Here is an 18,238-nt window from a genome sequence, read left to right as displayed (position 1 = left end):
GACCTGACAAGTAATTGAGATCAAAACCCTACCATGTTTTAAAAAAACAACTTAACATGTTAATGCAAGTATTCATTTGTTTGGAAAGACAAAAGATCTAAAAAAAAAAAGTAAGATATTCCAGAATTGAAAATAATAAGAGTACGTATAAGGTAAAAAGAAATGAGTTCATCAAAATGCAAATAGATTATCTGTAGCCACCTGTGAGAACCCTTATGTTTAAAACATTTTGAAATTTCTCAATTGGTGCATTTGGATGGGTAAAGAGGTTATAAATATTTTATAGCTAAGTGTTCTAAAAATAAGGTAATGTTAAGACCTAAGACTCAGCACATTTTTATTATTATTATTATTTTTTTTCTTTTTTGGCTGCGTTGGGTCATTATTGCTTTGCTGGCTTTCTCTAGTTGCGGTGAGCAGGGGCTACTCTTCATTGTGGTGCGGTGGCTTCTCTTGTTGCAGAGCACAGGCTCTAGGCGCACAGGCTTCAGTAGTTGTGGAGTGCAGGCTCAGTAGTGTGGCACACGGGCTTAGTTGCTCCGTGGCATGTGGGATCTTCCCGGACCGGGGATCAAACCCATGTCCCCTTCATTGGCAGGCAGATTCTTAACCACCGCACTGCCAGGAAAGTCCCAGCACATTTATATTTGAGCCATACTTGGTGCTGGAGATAGTGGTGAATGTGATAGATAAGGGGCTCACTGTCATGGATGTTCTATTTTACTGGGGGAGACAGAATAAGCACATTGAAAATCAAATATAGAGTGAAAAATATTATGAAAAAAATCAGGAAACTCTGTGTGTGTGTGTGTGTGTGTGTGTGTGTGTGAGGGAGGGGGAGGGGAGGGGGAGGGGAGGGGGAGGGGAGGGGGAAAGAAGGAGAGAGAGAGAGAGACTGGGATGGGGTAGATTTAGATCACATGGAGAGGAAAAGCTTCCCTGAGACTATGACTCATGAGCTGGAGACCTGAAGCAGTCCCAATAGGACATGATGTGTAAAGATCCAGAGAAGGGAACAAACTTGGGGTATCAGGGCAACAGGAGGAAGTACAATGTATTAGTTTCCTATGGCTGCTGTAACAGATTACCACAAACTAGGTGGCTTACAGTAACAGAAAAATTTCTCTTACAGTTCTGGAGGCCAGAAGTTAGAAATCATGGTGTCAGCAGGGCTGTCTTCCTTCTGTAGGCTCTAGGAGAGAAGCCATGCCTCTTCCAGCTTCTGGTGGTTATGGGCAGTCCTTGGCTTGTGGCTGCCTCTCTTTCTGCTGTCTTCACAGGCCTTCTCTGTGTTTGTGTTAATACACTTTGCCTCTCATAAGGACAGTTGTGATGACATTTAGAGCCCACTGTGATAATCTGGGGTAATCTCCTCATTTCAGAATTCTTTTTTTAAAAAAAATTTTGGGCTGCGTTGGGTCTTCGTTGCTGCTTGCGGGCTTTCTGTAGTTGCGGCGAGCGGGGGCTACTCTTCAGTTGCAGTGTGTGGGCTTCCCATTGCAGTGGCTTCTCTTGTTGCAGAGTATGGGCTCTAGGGCCTGTGGGCTCAGTAGTTGTGGCACACGGGCTTAGTTGTTCCACGGCATGTGGGATCTTCCTGGACCAGGACACGAACCCGTGTCCCCTGCTTTGGCAGGCAGATTCTTAACCACTGCACTGCCAGGAAAGTCCCAGAATTCTTAATTATATCTGCTCGATCTCTTTTTTCCAAATAAGATAACATTTACACATTTCAGGAATTAGGACAATATCATTGAGTGGCCATTATTCAATCTGCTATAGCTAGTATGGCTGAAGCACAGTGAGATAAGGCAAGATTGGTAGAAAATGAAATCCGAGAAGGAAAGAGGAAAGGAGGAGAGGGAGAGGACCCTGGAGATAGTGGTGGACATAGAGCTGATAGGACTGGATGGGCTGGATATGGGGAATGAAAGAGAGAGTGATGCCAGGTTTTTAAATTTAAGCAACTAGATGGATGATGGTGCTCTTTACTGAAATGGGAAATACGTGGAAGATGAACAAATTTGGGAGGGGAAAAATCAAGAATTCTGAATTTGCTGTGTTCAATTTGAGATACCTAAGAAAACATGTAAGTAAGAATGCCAGTCAGTAGATAATATGAATTTGTTGCTTAGGAGAGGGATCAGAGCTATAGATACAAATTTGGGAATTACCTATATATTAGTGGGATTTAAAGCTGTGAGATTGGGTAAAGTTGGATAGAGTAAAATAGACTGAGGGCTGTGCCATGAACTGTGGGGCACTCCAACTTTAAAGGAACGTTAGAGGAGGAGCTGGCAAAGGAGATTGAGGAGGGAGTGGCCAGTGGGGCAAGAGGAAAACCAGGGGGAGTGTGTGTTCCTTAAGCCAGAGAAGAATGTTGGAAAGAGGAAGGAGAGTCTGTTGTTTCAAATGCTGCTGAGAGTTCTGGTAGGATGGAACATAAAAGTAGTAATTTTATTATATAATATCCTTATTTTAAGCTTTTTCAGAGCAGAGGTGAGGATGGAGGCTAGACTAGAGTGGCTTGAAGGAAAAATGGAATATGAGAAAGTGGAGGCAGCAACTGTAGACAAGATATTTTGCCTACAAAGGAGCAGAGAAGTGATATAATAGCTGGAAGGAAATATGAAGTTAATTTATTTTTAAGGTAATGAAAAAGGTTAAGGATTTTTTATGATGAAAGATGAATTCTGTTGAAAAAAATTTTTTTTTAATTTGCCTTGGAATGTATTTGGGACATTAAATTCCACAGTCTGAAGATTGTCTAATAATAATAATTTTTCGATTCTTTGGTGCCAGAGTGTTTCATTACTTTTTTATCAGTTATATAATGCTAAAAGTGTTATAACACTTATAAAACCAGGCCTTTTTTGGGCTCTATTCATCCAGTAATACCTTGGCCACTAGAAAAGAGAAAAAAGTCTTCAGGGTTTCAGTTTAAACAGGGAAAACTGGATTACTTTTCTTGTTTTAATGTCTATGGTAATCATAAATTGGAACTTTATACTGTAGCCCAAGCTATTTCCAGGATTCTATTATCTATTTTTAATAAGTCAGAAAAATAACTGGATGACTTTCGAGCTTTATAAAGGTAGTTTTTAAAGTCATTTAGTGTCTTCTGTGAAAGAAATTTTAGATGAAAGTATTACCTGAAGAGACCTACCTTGGTACACTCCCTCCAGCTTTGGGTTTATTTAAAGGAATTTATTTGAAAAAATACTGTGATTCTTCTAATGCAGTCAGTTAATTAAAGTATTGTCTGTAAATTTTAGGTCACTTTTCATTTTTAAATTATTGAATTCTGATTTTGATGTGCAAGAATTGCAGAGCTCTGTTCAAAAGTTTTGCCTTAAGTAGAGGAAGCTTGTTGGAGAGGAAATAAAGATTTAATGATGATAAGGACATCCTAGGAGTTAGAAGTGAGAAAAATGTTACTCATGTTGTCATTAACCCAGGAATACCCTGAGAAATGTTGGAAGGTTCCAAAATTAACTTGACATTTAGCTATGAATTTTCTGAGTCCAACAGTCGTTACACCATTGCAAGCATAATGCGTATGTATTAATAGCGAATAAATTTTGAGACTGAAGTAGGGGAAATGGGACAGTCAGTATTTGGGAGCATTAAAGGCAATCTTGAACTATTTCTGTGACAAATTTGATTGAAATTAACCATGAATATTCTGACCTGTAGCTGGCATCCACCATTTCATTGGATTTTTAGTGCACCTGCGAGATACATCTGTAGATACACTGTTTTTAGTGCATAAGTGGTTTTCTTTACTTTAGAATTAATTCTCTTTTTAAAAATGTGAGTACATTAGTTTCACTTCATACAAAAACAATTGAAGTTTAAAAATAAATTTCTGTAGTGCTTTACTGTAGAAATTGTTATCTGCCACTCTCCTTCTGTGCTGTACTTTATTCTGTACAGATGTGATGAGTATATGGTAAAATACTGAACTCTAACCTGTGTTGTGTATTGGCAGGTATTGATTTATTCATGTATTACTTTGGTTATTGTAGTTATATAATAATAGTATTTGATTATACTTTTCAAGTAGGGTGGCTAAAATTTTATTTGAAGTTGGGTGTCAGCAAACCCCATAAAGGGCCAGGTAGTAAACATTTTAGACTTTGAAGGCCTTATGGTCTCTGTTGCGACTTTGCTATTGTAGTGCAAAAGCAGCCATCGACATACCTAGATGAATTGAGGGTGGCTGTGTTCCAGTAAAACTTTATTTACAAAAACTGGTAGCCCACCAGATTCGTCTTGTGGCTGTAGTTTGCTGACCAGTGTTTTAAGTGATATGTTAATATGCTATACGTACAATGTTAAAGTGGAGGTGTTTTAGAGTAATTAATAAAGGAACATGCAGTGACTCAGAAAATCTTACATTCTATAATTGTTTTGTTCTGAACAAAACCCAGTTGTTAAAATTTTGTAGTATTTGTGAGATAGATTACACATTTTTATTATTCAGAGTAGAAAACTAGTCTTTTCTTTTTTCTTACAGGATAGGTATTCTTCTGGAGCAAATGGAGACACTTTTAACAGGACTGTGGCTTCATTGTCAGGTATGTGTTAAGGCAAAAAGGTAAAACTGTTTTTAGGTTAAGGACTTCATCCATTGGATGAGGAGCTGCCTAGTAGATGTCGTATAGAGGATGTTTTCTAAATTTTCTAGTGAGAATTCATTCTGGCTTGAATATTTTGGGTTGGGGGCCACTTACAGCTAAAGGAAAGGAGAGAGGAGAGAGTGTAGTGCTATAGAGTGTATCCTTTGATTTAGTAGGTTTGCTGTAAAACCTTTGCCCAACCTGTTTGGCTTTCAGGCTGCTTAGGGAATTGCCAGGGTTCCTGATATAAGGCAGTAGGAGACTGGACACTGTAAGGTGTTGAAGCAGGTTGCAATGGTGATGACCTGTCAGGATAACACTGTTTAAACCAAACTCATATCAAGATAATATGAGTTTCTTTGGGATCTGAAAACAAATTTAGGGGAGGTCCTAGGCAAATAAGAGAAATAAATCAAGATAAGGGAGCTGTTGTTTTCCCCTACCACTTATTTCCATCTGGTTCACCTACATATTTTATAAAGTTGATGTGGATGGGAAGATGGGTGGAAGTGGTAGGACCTGGGCTATGAAGGTAAACTTATGGCAGTAGTGTTTCATTTTGTTGAAGTCCAAAGCAGGTTGAAATGCTGTTTCTACTATTTTTCTTCAGTTTTTCTTATTGTGGTAAAATACACGTAACACAAAATTAACTGTATTAACCATTTTTAAGTGTACAGTTCAGCGACATTAAGGACATTCATATTGCTGTGCAGCCATCACCACCATCTACTTCTGGAATTTTTTCATCTTCCCAAACTGAAACTTCATGCCCATTAAAACAGTAACTCGCCAGTCCTTCGTCTCCTCAGCTCTTGGCAATCACTGTTTACTTTCTATGAATTTGAGTTACTATGAATTTACTGTGAGTCTCTATGAATTTGAGTAACTACTACTTTTAAGTCTTACTCTGATGCAAGAGAGGGACTGGTGACACCAGGTAGTTTCATTTCTCTCATCAAAAATTAGTGGATGAGGTCAAACATTTTATAGTCTAGGAAGCTACTGGCTCACTGAAGCCTGTCCCAAAGAGAAAAAACCCGTGGAGAGGTAGTTTCTAAAATGTGAAGGGGAGTTCGAGAATCAGAGTTGATCGGGTTAAAGCAAATTTAATTCCCATGTTCACCTTAATTTCAGAGTAATTCTCTCTCTCTTTTTTTTTTAGAGTAATTCTCTTGATAGAAGGAAGTTGAGTTTAGAAGAAATGCTTTTGCTATTACCAAGATGCATTTGTCCTTTGTAAACATTTAAATGCAGCGGTTTAATATAGACTATTCAGATTCTCAGAAGTTTATGAAATTGCTGCCTGCTGTAACCCTAGCAGAAGGCTAACCACATGTATGTGTGTGTACTTGAAGTATTAAAAAAAGAAAATTGGGTAAAAGTAATCTATACTTCTTAACACATCTATATGCATAGATCATTGTGTAATCAGGAGAAACCTTGTTCTGTGAGGTGTCAAAGATAATTTTTGTAAAGGAATGAAAGTTTGGGTCTATAGTATATTAAGATATAACGTGACTTTGTAGTGAAATCGTCAGTAAACTAGATTGAAATAGCCACCAACTAAAACCCTGGACTTTTCTTAGCATTAGATCTTGAATGTTCAGGCTAATGATATAAAATCAAATAACGAAAAATATAGATTGCCTGCTCACCTTCTGGATAACAAATACTTTGGTAGCTCTTTTTTAAGTAAAATATTTTTTTCATGAAAATAAATTTCCTATTACAGAAATACATACTAGGCCAATGAATGCTATACTAAGTTAATACCTAGATACTCATTGCAAAAAAAAATAGTGGAAAAACTTAAATATAGTTGTGAAAAGAAAGAAAATGAAGTGAAATCTTGGCTCCCAGGTTTAACCATGAGTGTCTGTTGACAGTCTTTCAACTCTGATTTTTTAGATTTCTGCATGAATCAACCAACTATGGATGAAAAATACTTGGAAAAAAATTCCAGAAAGTTCCCAAAAGCAAAACTTGAATTTTCCCTCCACTGGCAACTATTTATATAGCATTTACATTGTATTTGGTATTATATGTAATCTAGAGATCATTAAAGTATGTAGAGGATGTTAGGTTATATGCAAAGACTACACCATTTTATATGAGGGACCTGTGCGCCCAGGGATTTTGGTATCCTTGGGGGTAGGGGGTGGGTGGAGGGGATTAGGTGGTGGGTCCTGGATCCAACCCCCCTCCAATACCAATATTTAGCTCCCCCCTTTCCCCTATATACTCCACTCACACTTCTTCCCTCCGCACTCTCCTAATAGTTACCACACTTTTTGCATAAAAACCTGTACTCAGTTTTTATATCATGGCTGTGTATATATTATTCATATGTGAACCATGTAATATATTATGGTTGCATTTCCTTTATTATTCAATCTTCTGTTTTGTTTTTACTAGAGTTAATCATTACCTTGTTTTGTTTACTTGATCTGTGTTTCTATTGCTAATTTACTTCGAAACCCTCTGCCAGAAGCACAGCTATTTATTCATATCTGTTTATGTTCATAGTTTTTAACACATCTTTCTAAGCATGGATATGCATTAGACTATATTCATGGTTAGTTTCTATCACGTATACAGTGATCTGTCAGTTTCATTTTTTCCTGATTCCTCTATCCTCTCCAGGATAGACTTGCCTCTCTAGCCTCTCATCCCAAGAATTACCCTTCACCTCTTTCGTGTGTCACCTTTCTTTTCCCTGAATCCCATGTTTTTTCTATCTTGATTCCCCTGCCTCCCCACTTCAGTGGAGCCCATTTTCCTGCAGCTTCTTGGGAAAGGAAGCATGGGAAAGAAATTTGAGAGATTGCAAATATCTTTAGTTTCGTAATTGATTCATAAAACAGAAGATTGATTCCTAGTTTGAGTAACATTTTAGGTTGGAAATAATTTTCCCCAAAAACTTTATAATTGCTTCATTGTACGTGAAATACTAGTGATGCTGCTTAGTTTGATAATCTGAGTTCTGGTTCTTTGTTTATGACTTTTTCTAAACTCTTCTAAAGCTTTTAGGATCTTACTTTGTCTTCTGTATTCTGAAAATGTTATGATTGTGTAACTTGATGTGGAACTTTTTATTTATTATACAAGACACTTAGTGAACGGGCCTTTTAAATCTGAAATTCATACCCTTTACTTATTTTTTTCTCTGAGGATTGTTTTAATTTCATTTGAATGTTATTTCTGTTCCCTTTGCTGGTTCTTAGACTTCTTTTTCCCTGTGTTTGTTTTGTTTCATGTAGGTGACTTCCTTCAAAAGTCTGGTGATCCTTGCCTGCCTTTTTGTATTTAGGAGTGGAACATTAAAAACTCAACCCTGTGCCTGGACACAGCTTTTTTTTTTTTTTTTTTTTTAATTAGTTTCTGCTTTATAACAAAATGAATCAGTCATACATATACATCTGTTCCCACATCCCTTCCCTCATGCATCTCCCTCCCTCCCACCCTCCCCATCCCACCCCTCCAGGCGGTCACAAAGCACCGAGCTGATCTCCCTGTGCTATGCGGCTGCTTCCCACTATCTATCTACCTTACGTTTGGTACTGTATATATGTCCATGCCTCTCTTTCGCTTTGTCACAGCTTACCCTTCCCCCTCCCCATATCCTCAAGTCCATTCTCTAGTAGGTCTGTGTCTTTATTCCCGTTTTACCCCTAGGTTCTTCATGACATTTTTTTTCCCTTAAATTCCATATATATGTGTTAGCATACAGTATTTGTCTTTCTCTTTCTGACTTACTTCACTCTGTATGACAGACTCTAGGTCTATCCACCTCATTACAAATAGCTCCGTTTCGTTTCTTTTTATGGCTGAGTAATATTCCATTGTATATATGTGCCACATCTTCTTTATCCATTCATCCGATGATGGACACTTAGGTTGTTTCCATCTCTGGGCTATTGTGAATAGAGCTGCAATGAACATTTTGGTACATGTCTCTTTTTGAATTATGGTTTTCTCAGGGTATATGCCTAGTAGTGGGAATGCTGGATCATATGGTAATTCTATTTTTAGTTTTTTAAGGAACCTCCATACTGTTCTCCATAGTGGCTGTACCAATTCACATTCCCACCAGCAGTGCAAGAGTGTTCCCTTTTCTCCACACCCTCTCCAGCATTTATTGTTTCTAGATTTCTTGATGATGGCCATTCTGACTGGTTGGACACAGCTTCTTGACTGATGGGTTCTACTATTAAGTGATTGGGCCAGGGCTAGGCTGTTTTGTTGGGGAGAGCAGTTTTCTTAGAGAGGAATCATGTAGTGCTTTTCTAGAGGATTTAAGCTTTTTAAGCTCTCATTTCTTGTTTCATCCTTCCCTCCTCTCTCTTTCCTTGTTGTATTGTACAGATCCTGTGCTGCCTTTGCTGATTTCTTTTTTACCCATTTTTGAATGATTTGAATTCTTCCTAGACTAGCTATTAGAAGTGTCAGGGAATTCTATTCCTCTACTTCCCTGAAGCAGCCATTCTTTTTGTGTGTGTGTTTTAAAAGATATGTTGTTACGTGTGCCTATTTTTTTGTGCTTGTAATTTTAACTTAGAAAAATGTTACTGTGCTGAAGATCTCATAATTTTTTCTTACTCCCCACCACTATGTTTATGACATATTCCTAATTGATAATTGATTGCATTATTTCTAACTACTGTATGGTATTTCATATACTTTATCACCAAGTTTTATCTCCTCCCTATTCCCATGATGGACACTGTAATTACCTCTTATTCCCCTCCAGCACCACAAGGATGAACATTCTTTTACATGTCCCTTTATGGGTCTAAGTGAGAATTTCTTTGGGTAATGGACTCAGGACAGGAATTACAGGGTCATGGGGTGTATATATACTTAATTTAATTAAATATTTAATAATTGCTTTCCAGAATAGCTCTGTCAGTCTATACTCCCATAAGTAGGACCTGAGGGTTCTTATATTCCATTGACATTATTATTCAGTCTTGTGCTTTTAGCCAGCCTATTGGGTATATAGTAAAATCTGTGTTTTAAATTCGCTTATCTGATTATTTATTAGCTTAACTGTCTCTTCATATGCATGCATGTTATCTTTTTGGGTTTCCACTTCTGTAAGTTGCCTATCATATATTTAGTCCATTTTTCTATTGGGCTTGCTTTCTTTCTCTTGTTGATTAGCAGACATTCTTTGTATGTTCCAGATTTTACACTTTTTTCTGATTTAGACATTGTGAATATCTTCTTCCATTTATTATCTGTCAGCTTTGTCCATGATATTCCTTACTGATGAAAAATTTTAATTCAAAGCCATTAAATTAATTTTTTTTTTGCTTTCTGATTTGCTTTTGCACTTTTAGTTAAGATGCTTTTCCCTACCTCTGTGTGAAAAAAGTAACCACCTAAGTTATCTTTAGAGTTTTACCTTTCACATTTAGCTTTTATTCATCTGAATCTGTCCTTTTTTAAAAAATTCATGATGGCCATATTTATTTGGGTGCCAAATCAGGACATAGTATATGTAGTATGAGTGTACATACAGGGCTCACAAAAAAGAATCTTTGACGTTAGGGTTTTTCTCGTCAACTTGGGCCATGGGTCTTCAGTGATAGTGGAGGTTTTTTTTTTTTTTAAAATCTTGGTAACATAAATGTAACATAAAATTTACTGTCTTAATCATTTTTTAAGGTAAAAAATGATTAAAAACTACTTTTTAGATCAATTTTAGGGTCACAGCAAAATTAAAGGGAAGGTATAGAGTTCCCATAAACCCCCTGTCCTGACACATGCTCTGTTTCCCCAGCTACCAGCCTTCCCCACCAGAGTAGTACATTTGTTACAATCGACGAATCTACGTTGGCACATCATTATTACCCAAAGTCCATAGTTTACATTATGGTTCACTCATTGTGTTGTATATTCTGTGGGTTGGCACAAATGTGTAATGACATGTATCCACCATTATAGTATCATACAGAATATTTTCACTGCTCTAAAAATCCTCCACGCTCCACCCATTCATCCCTGCCCTCTCCTTCAACTCCTAGCAACCACTGATCTTTTTATTGTCTCCATAGTTTTGCCTTTTCCAGAAGGTCATATAGCTGGAATCATACAGTATGTGGCCTTTTCAAATCGGCTTCTTTCACTTAGTAATATGCATTTAAGCTTCCTCCATGTCTTTTCATGGCTTAATAGGTCTTTTTTTTTTAGTGCTGAATAACATTCCATTGTCTGAATGTACCACAAGTTTTTTTTTTTTTTTTTTTTTAAAACATTCACCTACTGATGGACATCTTTGTTGCTTCCAAGTTTTGGCAGTTATGAATAAAACTGCTAGAAACATCCATGTGCAGGTTTCTTTGTGGACATAAGTTTTCAACTCCTTTGGATAGATACCAAGGAGCATAGTTGCTGGATGGTATGGTTAAGAGTATGTTTATTTTTTTAAGAAACAACCAGACTGTCTTCCAAATTGTGTCTGTAGCATTTTGCATTCCCACCAGCAATAAATGAGAGTATTTGTTGCTCCATATCCTCGTCAGCATTTGTTGTTGTCAGTGTTATGGATTTTGGCCATTCTAATAGGTATATAGTGGCATCTCATTGTTTTAATTTGCATTTCTCTGATGTCCTGTCATGTGGAGCATCTTTCCATATGCTTATTTGCCCTATATTCTTCTTTGATGAGGTGACTGTTAAGGTCTTTGACCCATTTTTTAATTGGGTTTTCTTATTGTTGAATTTTAAGAGTTGTTTATTTTGGATAACAGTCTTTTATCAGATATGTCTTTTGCAAATATCTTCTCCCAGTGTGCGGCTTGTCTTTTCATTTGCTTGACATTATCTTTCACAGAGAAGTTTTTAATTTTAGTGAAGTCCAGATTATCAATTATTTCTTGCATGGATTATGCCTTTGGTGTTGTATCTAAAAAGCCATTGCCATTCTCAAGGTCATCTAGATTTTCTCCTGTTACATTCTAGGAGTTCTATAGTTTTGCATTTACATTTAAGTCTGTGATCCATTTTTAGTTAATTTTTGTGAAGGGTGTAAGGTCTGCTCTAGATTCTTTTTTTGTTTTTATATCACGCGGATGTCCAGTTGTTCCAGCACCATTTGTTGAAAAGATTTTCTTTGCTCCATTTTATTGCCTTTGCTCTTTTGTCAAAGATCAGTTGACTATATTAATATGGGTCTATTTCTAGGCTCTCTGTTCTGTTCCATTGATCTGTTCGTCTGTTATTTTGCTAATACCACACTGGCCTGGTTACCATAGCTTTATAGTAAGTCTTGAAGTTGAGTAGTGTCAGACTTCCAACTTTGTTCTCCTTCAATATTGTGTTGGCTATTCTGGGTCTTTTGTCTTTTCATATAAACTTTAAAATCAGTTGTTGATATCCACAAAATATATAACTTGCTGCAATTTTGATTGATATTGAACTTACAGATCAAGTTGGAAAGAACTGACATCTTGACAATATGGAGTCTTCCTATCCATGAATGTGGAATTCTCTCTCAGTTTATTTAGTTTTTCTTTGATTTCATTAACCAGAGTTTTATAGTTTCCCACATATAGATCTACATATTTTGTTAGGTTTATACCCAACAGTTTCATTTTTTGGGGAGTTAATGTAAATGGTAATGTGTTTTTAATTTCAAATTCTACTTGTTCATTGCTGGTATGTAGGAATGCAGTTAATTTTTGTGTAATAACCTTGTATCCTCCAACCTTGCTGAAATTGCACGTTAATACCAGGAGGTTTTTTTTTCAGTTCTTTTGGGTTCTCTACATTGATGATCATGTCATTTGTGAAAAAAGACAGTTTTATGTCATATGTCTTCCTTCTCAATATGTATACTTTTTAGATAGAACTTCCAGTATGATGTTGAAAAGGAGTGATGAGAGGGCACATCCTTGCTTTATACCTGATCTTAGTGGGAAAACTTTTGAGTTTCTCATTATTAAGTATGATGTTAGCTGTAGGGTTTTTTTTAGCTATACTTTATCAAGTTGAATAAGTTCTCTCATCTTAACAATGTTTAAGTGTACAGTTGAATCCATCCTTTTGAATATGGTGTGAAATAGAGATCATTTTATCTGCATATGGTAACCCAGTTTTCCCGGCACCATCTGTTAAGCATTCTTTCTCTTCCCTCATGATGTGTGATGCAGATTTCATCTCATACAATTTTGTTCTTTTTTTTTGTCTTGAAGCACTGGACAAATCTACCACTCATTGAATAGTAGTAGAAGTAACAAGCATTTAGGCTTTTCCTCATTTCAGTGGGAATGCGCCACATTTTTTATAATTAAAGTGTAATGTTTGCTTTAGGCTTCTGTTAATTTTTTTTTTCAATAATGCCAAGGAATTTTCTTTCCTTTCTGCTTGACTGTTAGTTTTGTTCAGGAATGGCAGTTGAAAGTTAGCCAGTGCTTTTTTTTTGGAATTACTGATTTCTGTTGTTTTTCTTCTTTAAATATGTTAGTGTAGGGAAATAAATGGATTTTCTATTTTATTTTTTAAATTTATTTAGATTTTATTTATTTATTGGAGTATAGTTGCTTTACAATATTGTGTTAGTTTACATTGTACAGCATAGTGAATCAGCTATATGTATACATATATCCCCTCTTTTTTGGATTTTCTTCTCATTTAGGTCACCACAGAGCATTGAGTAGAGTTCCCTGTGCTACATAGTAGGTTCTCATTAGTTATCTTTTTTTTTTTTGGGGGGGGGGTACACGGGCCTCTCACTGTTGAGACCTCTCCTGTTGCAGAGCACACGCTCCGGACGTGCAGTCTCAGTGGCCATGGCTCACGGGCCCAGCCACTGCGTGGCATGTGGGATCTTCCCGGACCGGGGCACGAACCCGTGTCCCCTGCATCGGCAGGCGGACTCTCAACCACTGTGCCACCAGGGAAGCCCTCGTTATCTATTTTATACATAGTATCAATAGTGTATATATGTCAATTCCAATCTCTCAATTCATCCCACCTCCCCCTTTCCCCCTTGGTATCTATATGTTCGTTCTCTACATCTGTGTCTCTATTTCTGCTTTGTAAATAAGATCGTCTATACCAATTTTTTTTAGATTCCAAATATATGTGTTAATATACGATATTTGTTTTTCTCTTTCTGACTTACTTCACTCTGTGTGACAGTCTCTAGGTCCATCCGTGTCTGTACAGATGACCCCGTTTCATTCCTTTTTATGGCTGAGTAATATTCCATTATATATATGTACCACATCTTCTTTATCCATTCCTCTGTTGATGGACATTTAGGTTGCTTCCACGTCCTGGCTGTTGCAGATAGTGCTGCAGTGAACATTAGGGTGCATACGTCTTTTTGAATTATGGTTCTCTCTGGGTATATGCCCAGTGTTGGGATTGTTGGGTCATATGGTAGTTCTATTTTTAGTTTTTTAAGGCATCTCCATACTGTTCTCCATAGTGGTTATATCAATTGGATTTTTTTTTTTTAACTTCAACTAACTTTGTGTTCCTAGAATAAGTTTCTAGGATAAATTCATTCCTTGGATAAATATAGTTATTTTATGGCAGTACTGGATGAAAGTAGGTGTTTTATTTAGCACTTTTTGAATTATATAAGATTGGCCTGGGGCTTCCCTGGTGGCGCAGTGGTTGAGAGTCCTCCTGCTGATGCAGGGGACACGGGTTCGTGCCCCGGTCTGGGAAGATCCCACATGCCGTGGAGTGGCTAAGCCTGTGAGCCATGGCCGCTGAGCCTGCGCGTCCAGAGCCTGTGCTCCACAACGGGAGAGGCCACAACAGTGAGAGGTCCGCGTACTGCAAAAAAAAAAAAAAAAAAAGATTGGCCTGTAGTTTTCTTAAGTTGTTCTCATTTGATTCTGTTTTCAGGCTTTTCATTTAAAAGAAAAATAAGCTCTGGAACATGGAAATTACCTGCTTTTTATAAGTTTAGTAGAATTTGTCCACAGAAGTGTCTAGGCTAGGCCAGGTTCTTCTTAACTAAATAATTTTTTTTAATTGAAGCATAGTGTACACACAGATTCAGTATTTTTAATTGAGTAATATACATATCATAAATGTACAGGTCACTGGAGTTTTACAAGCTGAACACTCCCTTGTAACCAGCACCCAGATCAAGAAACAATGCTTTATAGGAGAACCCTAGAAGCCCTCCTGTGTCTCCCTTCAAGGCACAATCCCTCTGTCAGGAGTAACTACTATTCTGATTTCCAACAGAGACAGGAAATCTTGGGAAGAGTATACAGAAACTTTAGTTGATTGAAAGGTATGTTAGTCTGTTTCTTGAGCCTAAAACATTTCCTGCTGACTCTAAGGGCTTGCCATTTCTTATACACAAGTTACTTTCTTATGTATTTGAGTACCATTGCAACATTTGCTTTATATGTTGATTCACTATAGAGAATGAGTGAGTACTTTATTCCTTTTTCCATTTATGTCTTAGTGATACAGCTTGGGAACTACCAGTCTTAGACCAGTGCTGTTCATTAGGACTTGTTCATTAGGACTTTCTGCAATGATGCAGATATTCTCTAGTTGTACTGCATTTGGCTGTTGAACTACAAGTTATATTTGATTGTTGAGCACTTGAAACATGACTAACATGACTCGTGCAACCGAGTAACTGAATTTTTGACTCTATTTAATTTTAATTAATTTTGAAGTTAAATAGTCACATGTGGCTAGGCACTACTGTATTATACAGCATAGCTTTAAAATTTGAGCCAGCTAAGGCATGACTATTCTCATCGTGTATATTTGGGGAGAGCCTGGCAAACATTAGAAACTAGTGTTTGGAAAATTGTTAATTTTTCTGGCTGTGTCCTCGCCTGGAATGTTTTTGTCCTTGTAATGTCCCCTTCCCTTTCCTCTTTACCAAAAGCAAAGCTACTTCTTACTGTGATGCTGAAATTGGTACTTCCCTCATGAGGAGTCCCTTGAATGTTGGAGCAGCTAGATTTTTGAATAGATCTTCTTAAGTTGGCTTTGAGCTTTCTGTCATCTGAGAGCATCTTAGCTTTACCTATTTACTACTATCTGGAACTCAGAAGCCTTTAGGTTACTTGATGAAATGTTTAGCCTCATCAAGAGAGAAGGAAACTAGTATGAATTGTAATGCCAGAATATAGCTAGAGGAGGAATGTACAGAAGAGGGATAAGTGACTTAAATGTCTTTTAGCATTTTTTATTTTTGGAAGTTTTTTTTTACCCTGTCTAATATGTGGCAACTAGTGAGAGTAAGAATTCAAAGAATAATTGTTACCTTGTGACTTTATTTTATTGATAGAACCTTTATTGAAGACCTTTTCATAAAAAGAAATACCTACTATATTAAAAATGTCACATTTGCAAATTATAAAGCTTCATAAATGTTTTGAACTACCACCCATTTTTAAGAACACTACTAATATTGTTATATTGTTTATGTATTATTTTCCTATTCTGTTGTCCAGTCCCCATCCTGCGTTGTTTCTTTCCCTTCCTTTTCAAAAAAAAGCTTTATCACATATGTATGTCTCCCCAAACACTATATTTAAGTTTGCTTCTTCAAGTTTTAAAAAATGGTGCTGTACCATAAATAGTTTTTGTTCCGCAATTTGGATTTTTCACTCAGTATTCTTTCTAAGGTTTATCTGTGTTGCCAATTGTTGTAGTTCATTTATAATTATACTCTGCTGTGTGAATCTACCATATATATAATACTATATAATATAGAACACAGTGTATGTAAAACTCTGTTGTGTGACTATATCACATATTTTAATTCATTTCTTGGTGCACATTTGAGTTGTTTTCCTTTTTTATTGTTATGAACAAAGCTGCCATGAACATCTCTTTTTTTTCTTGTTTGCTAAGTATATGTTTTCAGTCGTGAATGGTGTTGAATTGTATTATTTACTTTAATCTGTGGAGATAGCTTTTTCTTTTCTAATCTGTTAAGGTTGCTAATTACCTTTTTAGCTGTTCTGATGTTAAAATACCCTTGCATATTGGAATAAACCCAACTTGGTCATAGTGTTTTATCTCTTCAGTTACTGTTGGGCTTGATTTGCTAATATGTGTTTTTGAGATTTTGTATCTACTTATGAGTAAGAGGGGTTTATAATTTTCTTCTGTCTTGTCATATCAAAATTACGATGGCCTTGTGGAATGAGTTGGGGAATAATTCCTCTTTCTATTTTCTGATGGACTTGTATGACATTGGAATGATTTGTTCTTTGAGAGTTTGGTAGAATTCACCTGTGAAACTACATTTAGGTGTGATGCAGAGATTTAAGTACTGGTTCAGTTTCTGTAGGACAATTTCGTTTGTTTTTATTGCTTCTTGAGTCTGTTTTGATGAGTTAATTTTCTTGGAACTTTTCTGTTTAAGTTTTAAATTTGGTAGTATGAAGTTGTTCATGGTAATTTTTTTTTATTGTGGTAAAAAGCATATAACATGAGAGTTATTCTCTTAAACTTTTAAGTGTACAGTACTACTGTTAACTACAAACAGTGTTCAGCAGAACTCTAGAAACTTTTTTATCTTACATAATTGAAACCGTATATCCATTTAACAGTACCTCCTGCTGTTTTTGAGGTTATTTCCTTTTTTAAAAAATTCCAAAGACTGTTCAGTTATGTCTTTTCTTTCTTTCCCTTCCCCCTGCCTCCATCAGACTTCTAGTGATTTGTCACTCTGGCAAGTCTTTATTGGTTTCTTTAAAAAAGTTTTTTTTTTAATTGAAGTATAGTTGACTTACAATGTTGTGTTAGTTTCTGGTATACAGCAAAGTGATTTAGTTATACATATATATACATACATATGTTCTTTTCAGATTCTTTTCCATTATAGTTTATTACAAGATATTGAATATAGTTCCCTGTGTTATACACTAGGACCTTGTTGTCTATTTTATGTATAGTAGTTTGTATCTGCTAATCCCAAACTCCTAATTTATCCCTCCCTCCCCTTTTCCCTTTGGTAACCATAAGTTTGTTTTTATGTCTGTGAGTCTGTTTCTGTTTTGTAAATAAGTTCATTTGTATCTTTTTTTTTTTTTTTCTTTTTTGCGGTACACGGGCCTCTCACTGTGTGGCCTCTCCAGTTGCGGAGCACAGTCTCCAGACGCGCAGGACGAGCAGCCATGGCTCACGGGCCCAGCCGCTCCGCAGCATGTGGGATCTTCCTGGACCAGGGCACGAACCTGCGTCTCCTGCATCGTCACACGGACTCTCAACCACTGCGCCACCAGGGAAGCCCCAGTTGTATCATTTTTTTAAGATTTCACATATAAGGGATATCATATGATATTTGTCTTTCTTTTTCTGACTTCACTTAGTATGATAATCTCTGGGTCCATCCATGTTGCTGCAGATGGCATTATTTCAGTCTTTTTTATGACTGAGCAGTATTCCATTGTACATATATACCACATCTTCTTTATCCATTCATCTGTTGATGGACATTTAGGTTGCTTCCAAGTCTTGGCTATTGTAAATAGTGCTGCTATGAACATTGGGGTGTATGTATCTTTTTGAATTAGAGTTTTCTCCAGATATATGCCCAGGAGTGAGATTGCTGGATCATATGGTAACTTTATTTTTAGTTTTTTAAGGAACCTCCATACTGTTTTCCA

At 36.6% G+C, this 18,238-nt stretch overlaps 1 protein-coding gene across 3 annotated transcripts in view; it reads left to right on the top strand.

Annotated features, from left to right (window-relative positions):
* DDX4 (DEAD-box helicase 4) overlaps positions 1 to 18,238 on the top strand; it is a gene marked incomplete at both ends in the record, with an annotated part of 69,030 nt that overhangs the window by 4,376 nt on the left and 46,416 nt on the right. For all 3 annotated transcript variants that reach the window (XM_082621944.1, XM_082621942.1, XM_082621943.1), the window contains one exon: positions 4,520 to 4,580. In XM_082621944.1, the coding sequence (XP_082478070.1) occupies positions 4,520 to 4,580 (61 nt within the window). The remainder of the gene's footprint in view (positions 1 to 4,519; positions 4,581 to 18,238) is intronic.

The sequence above is a fragment of the Mesoplodon mirus genome (assembly GCF_964341445.2).
Source record: "Mesoplodon mirus genome assembly, chromosome: 5".
Classification (NCBI taxonomy): Eukaryota; Metazoa; Chordata; class Mammalia; order Artiodactyla; family Ziphiidae; genus Mesoplodon; species Mesoplodon mirus.
Note: the sequence above shows the minus strand (reverse complement) of the source record. Positions and strands in the feature narration are given on the sequence as shown.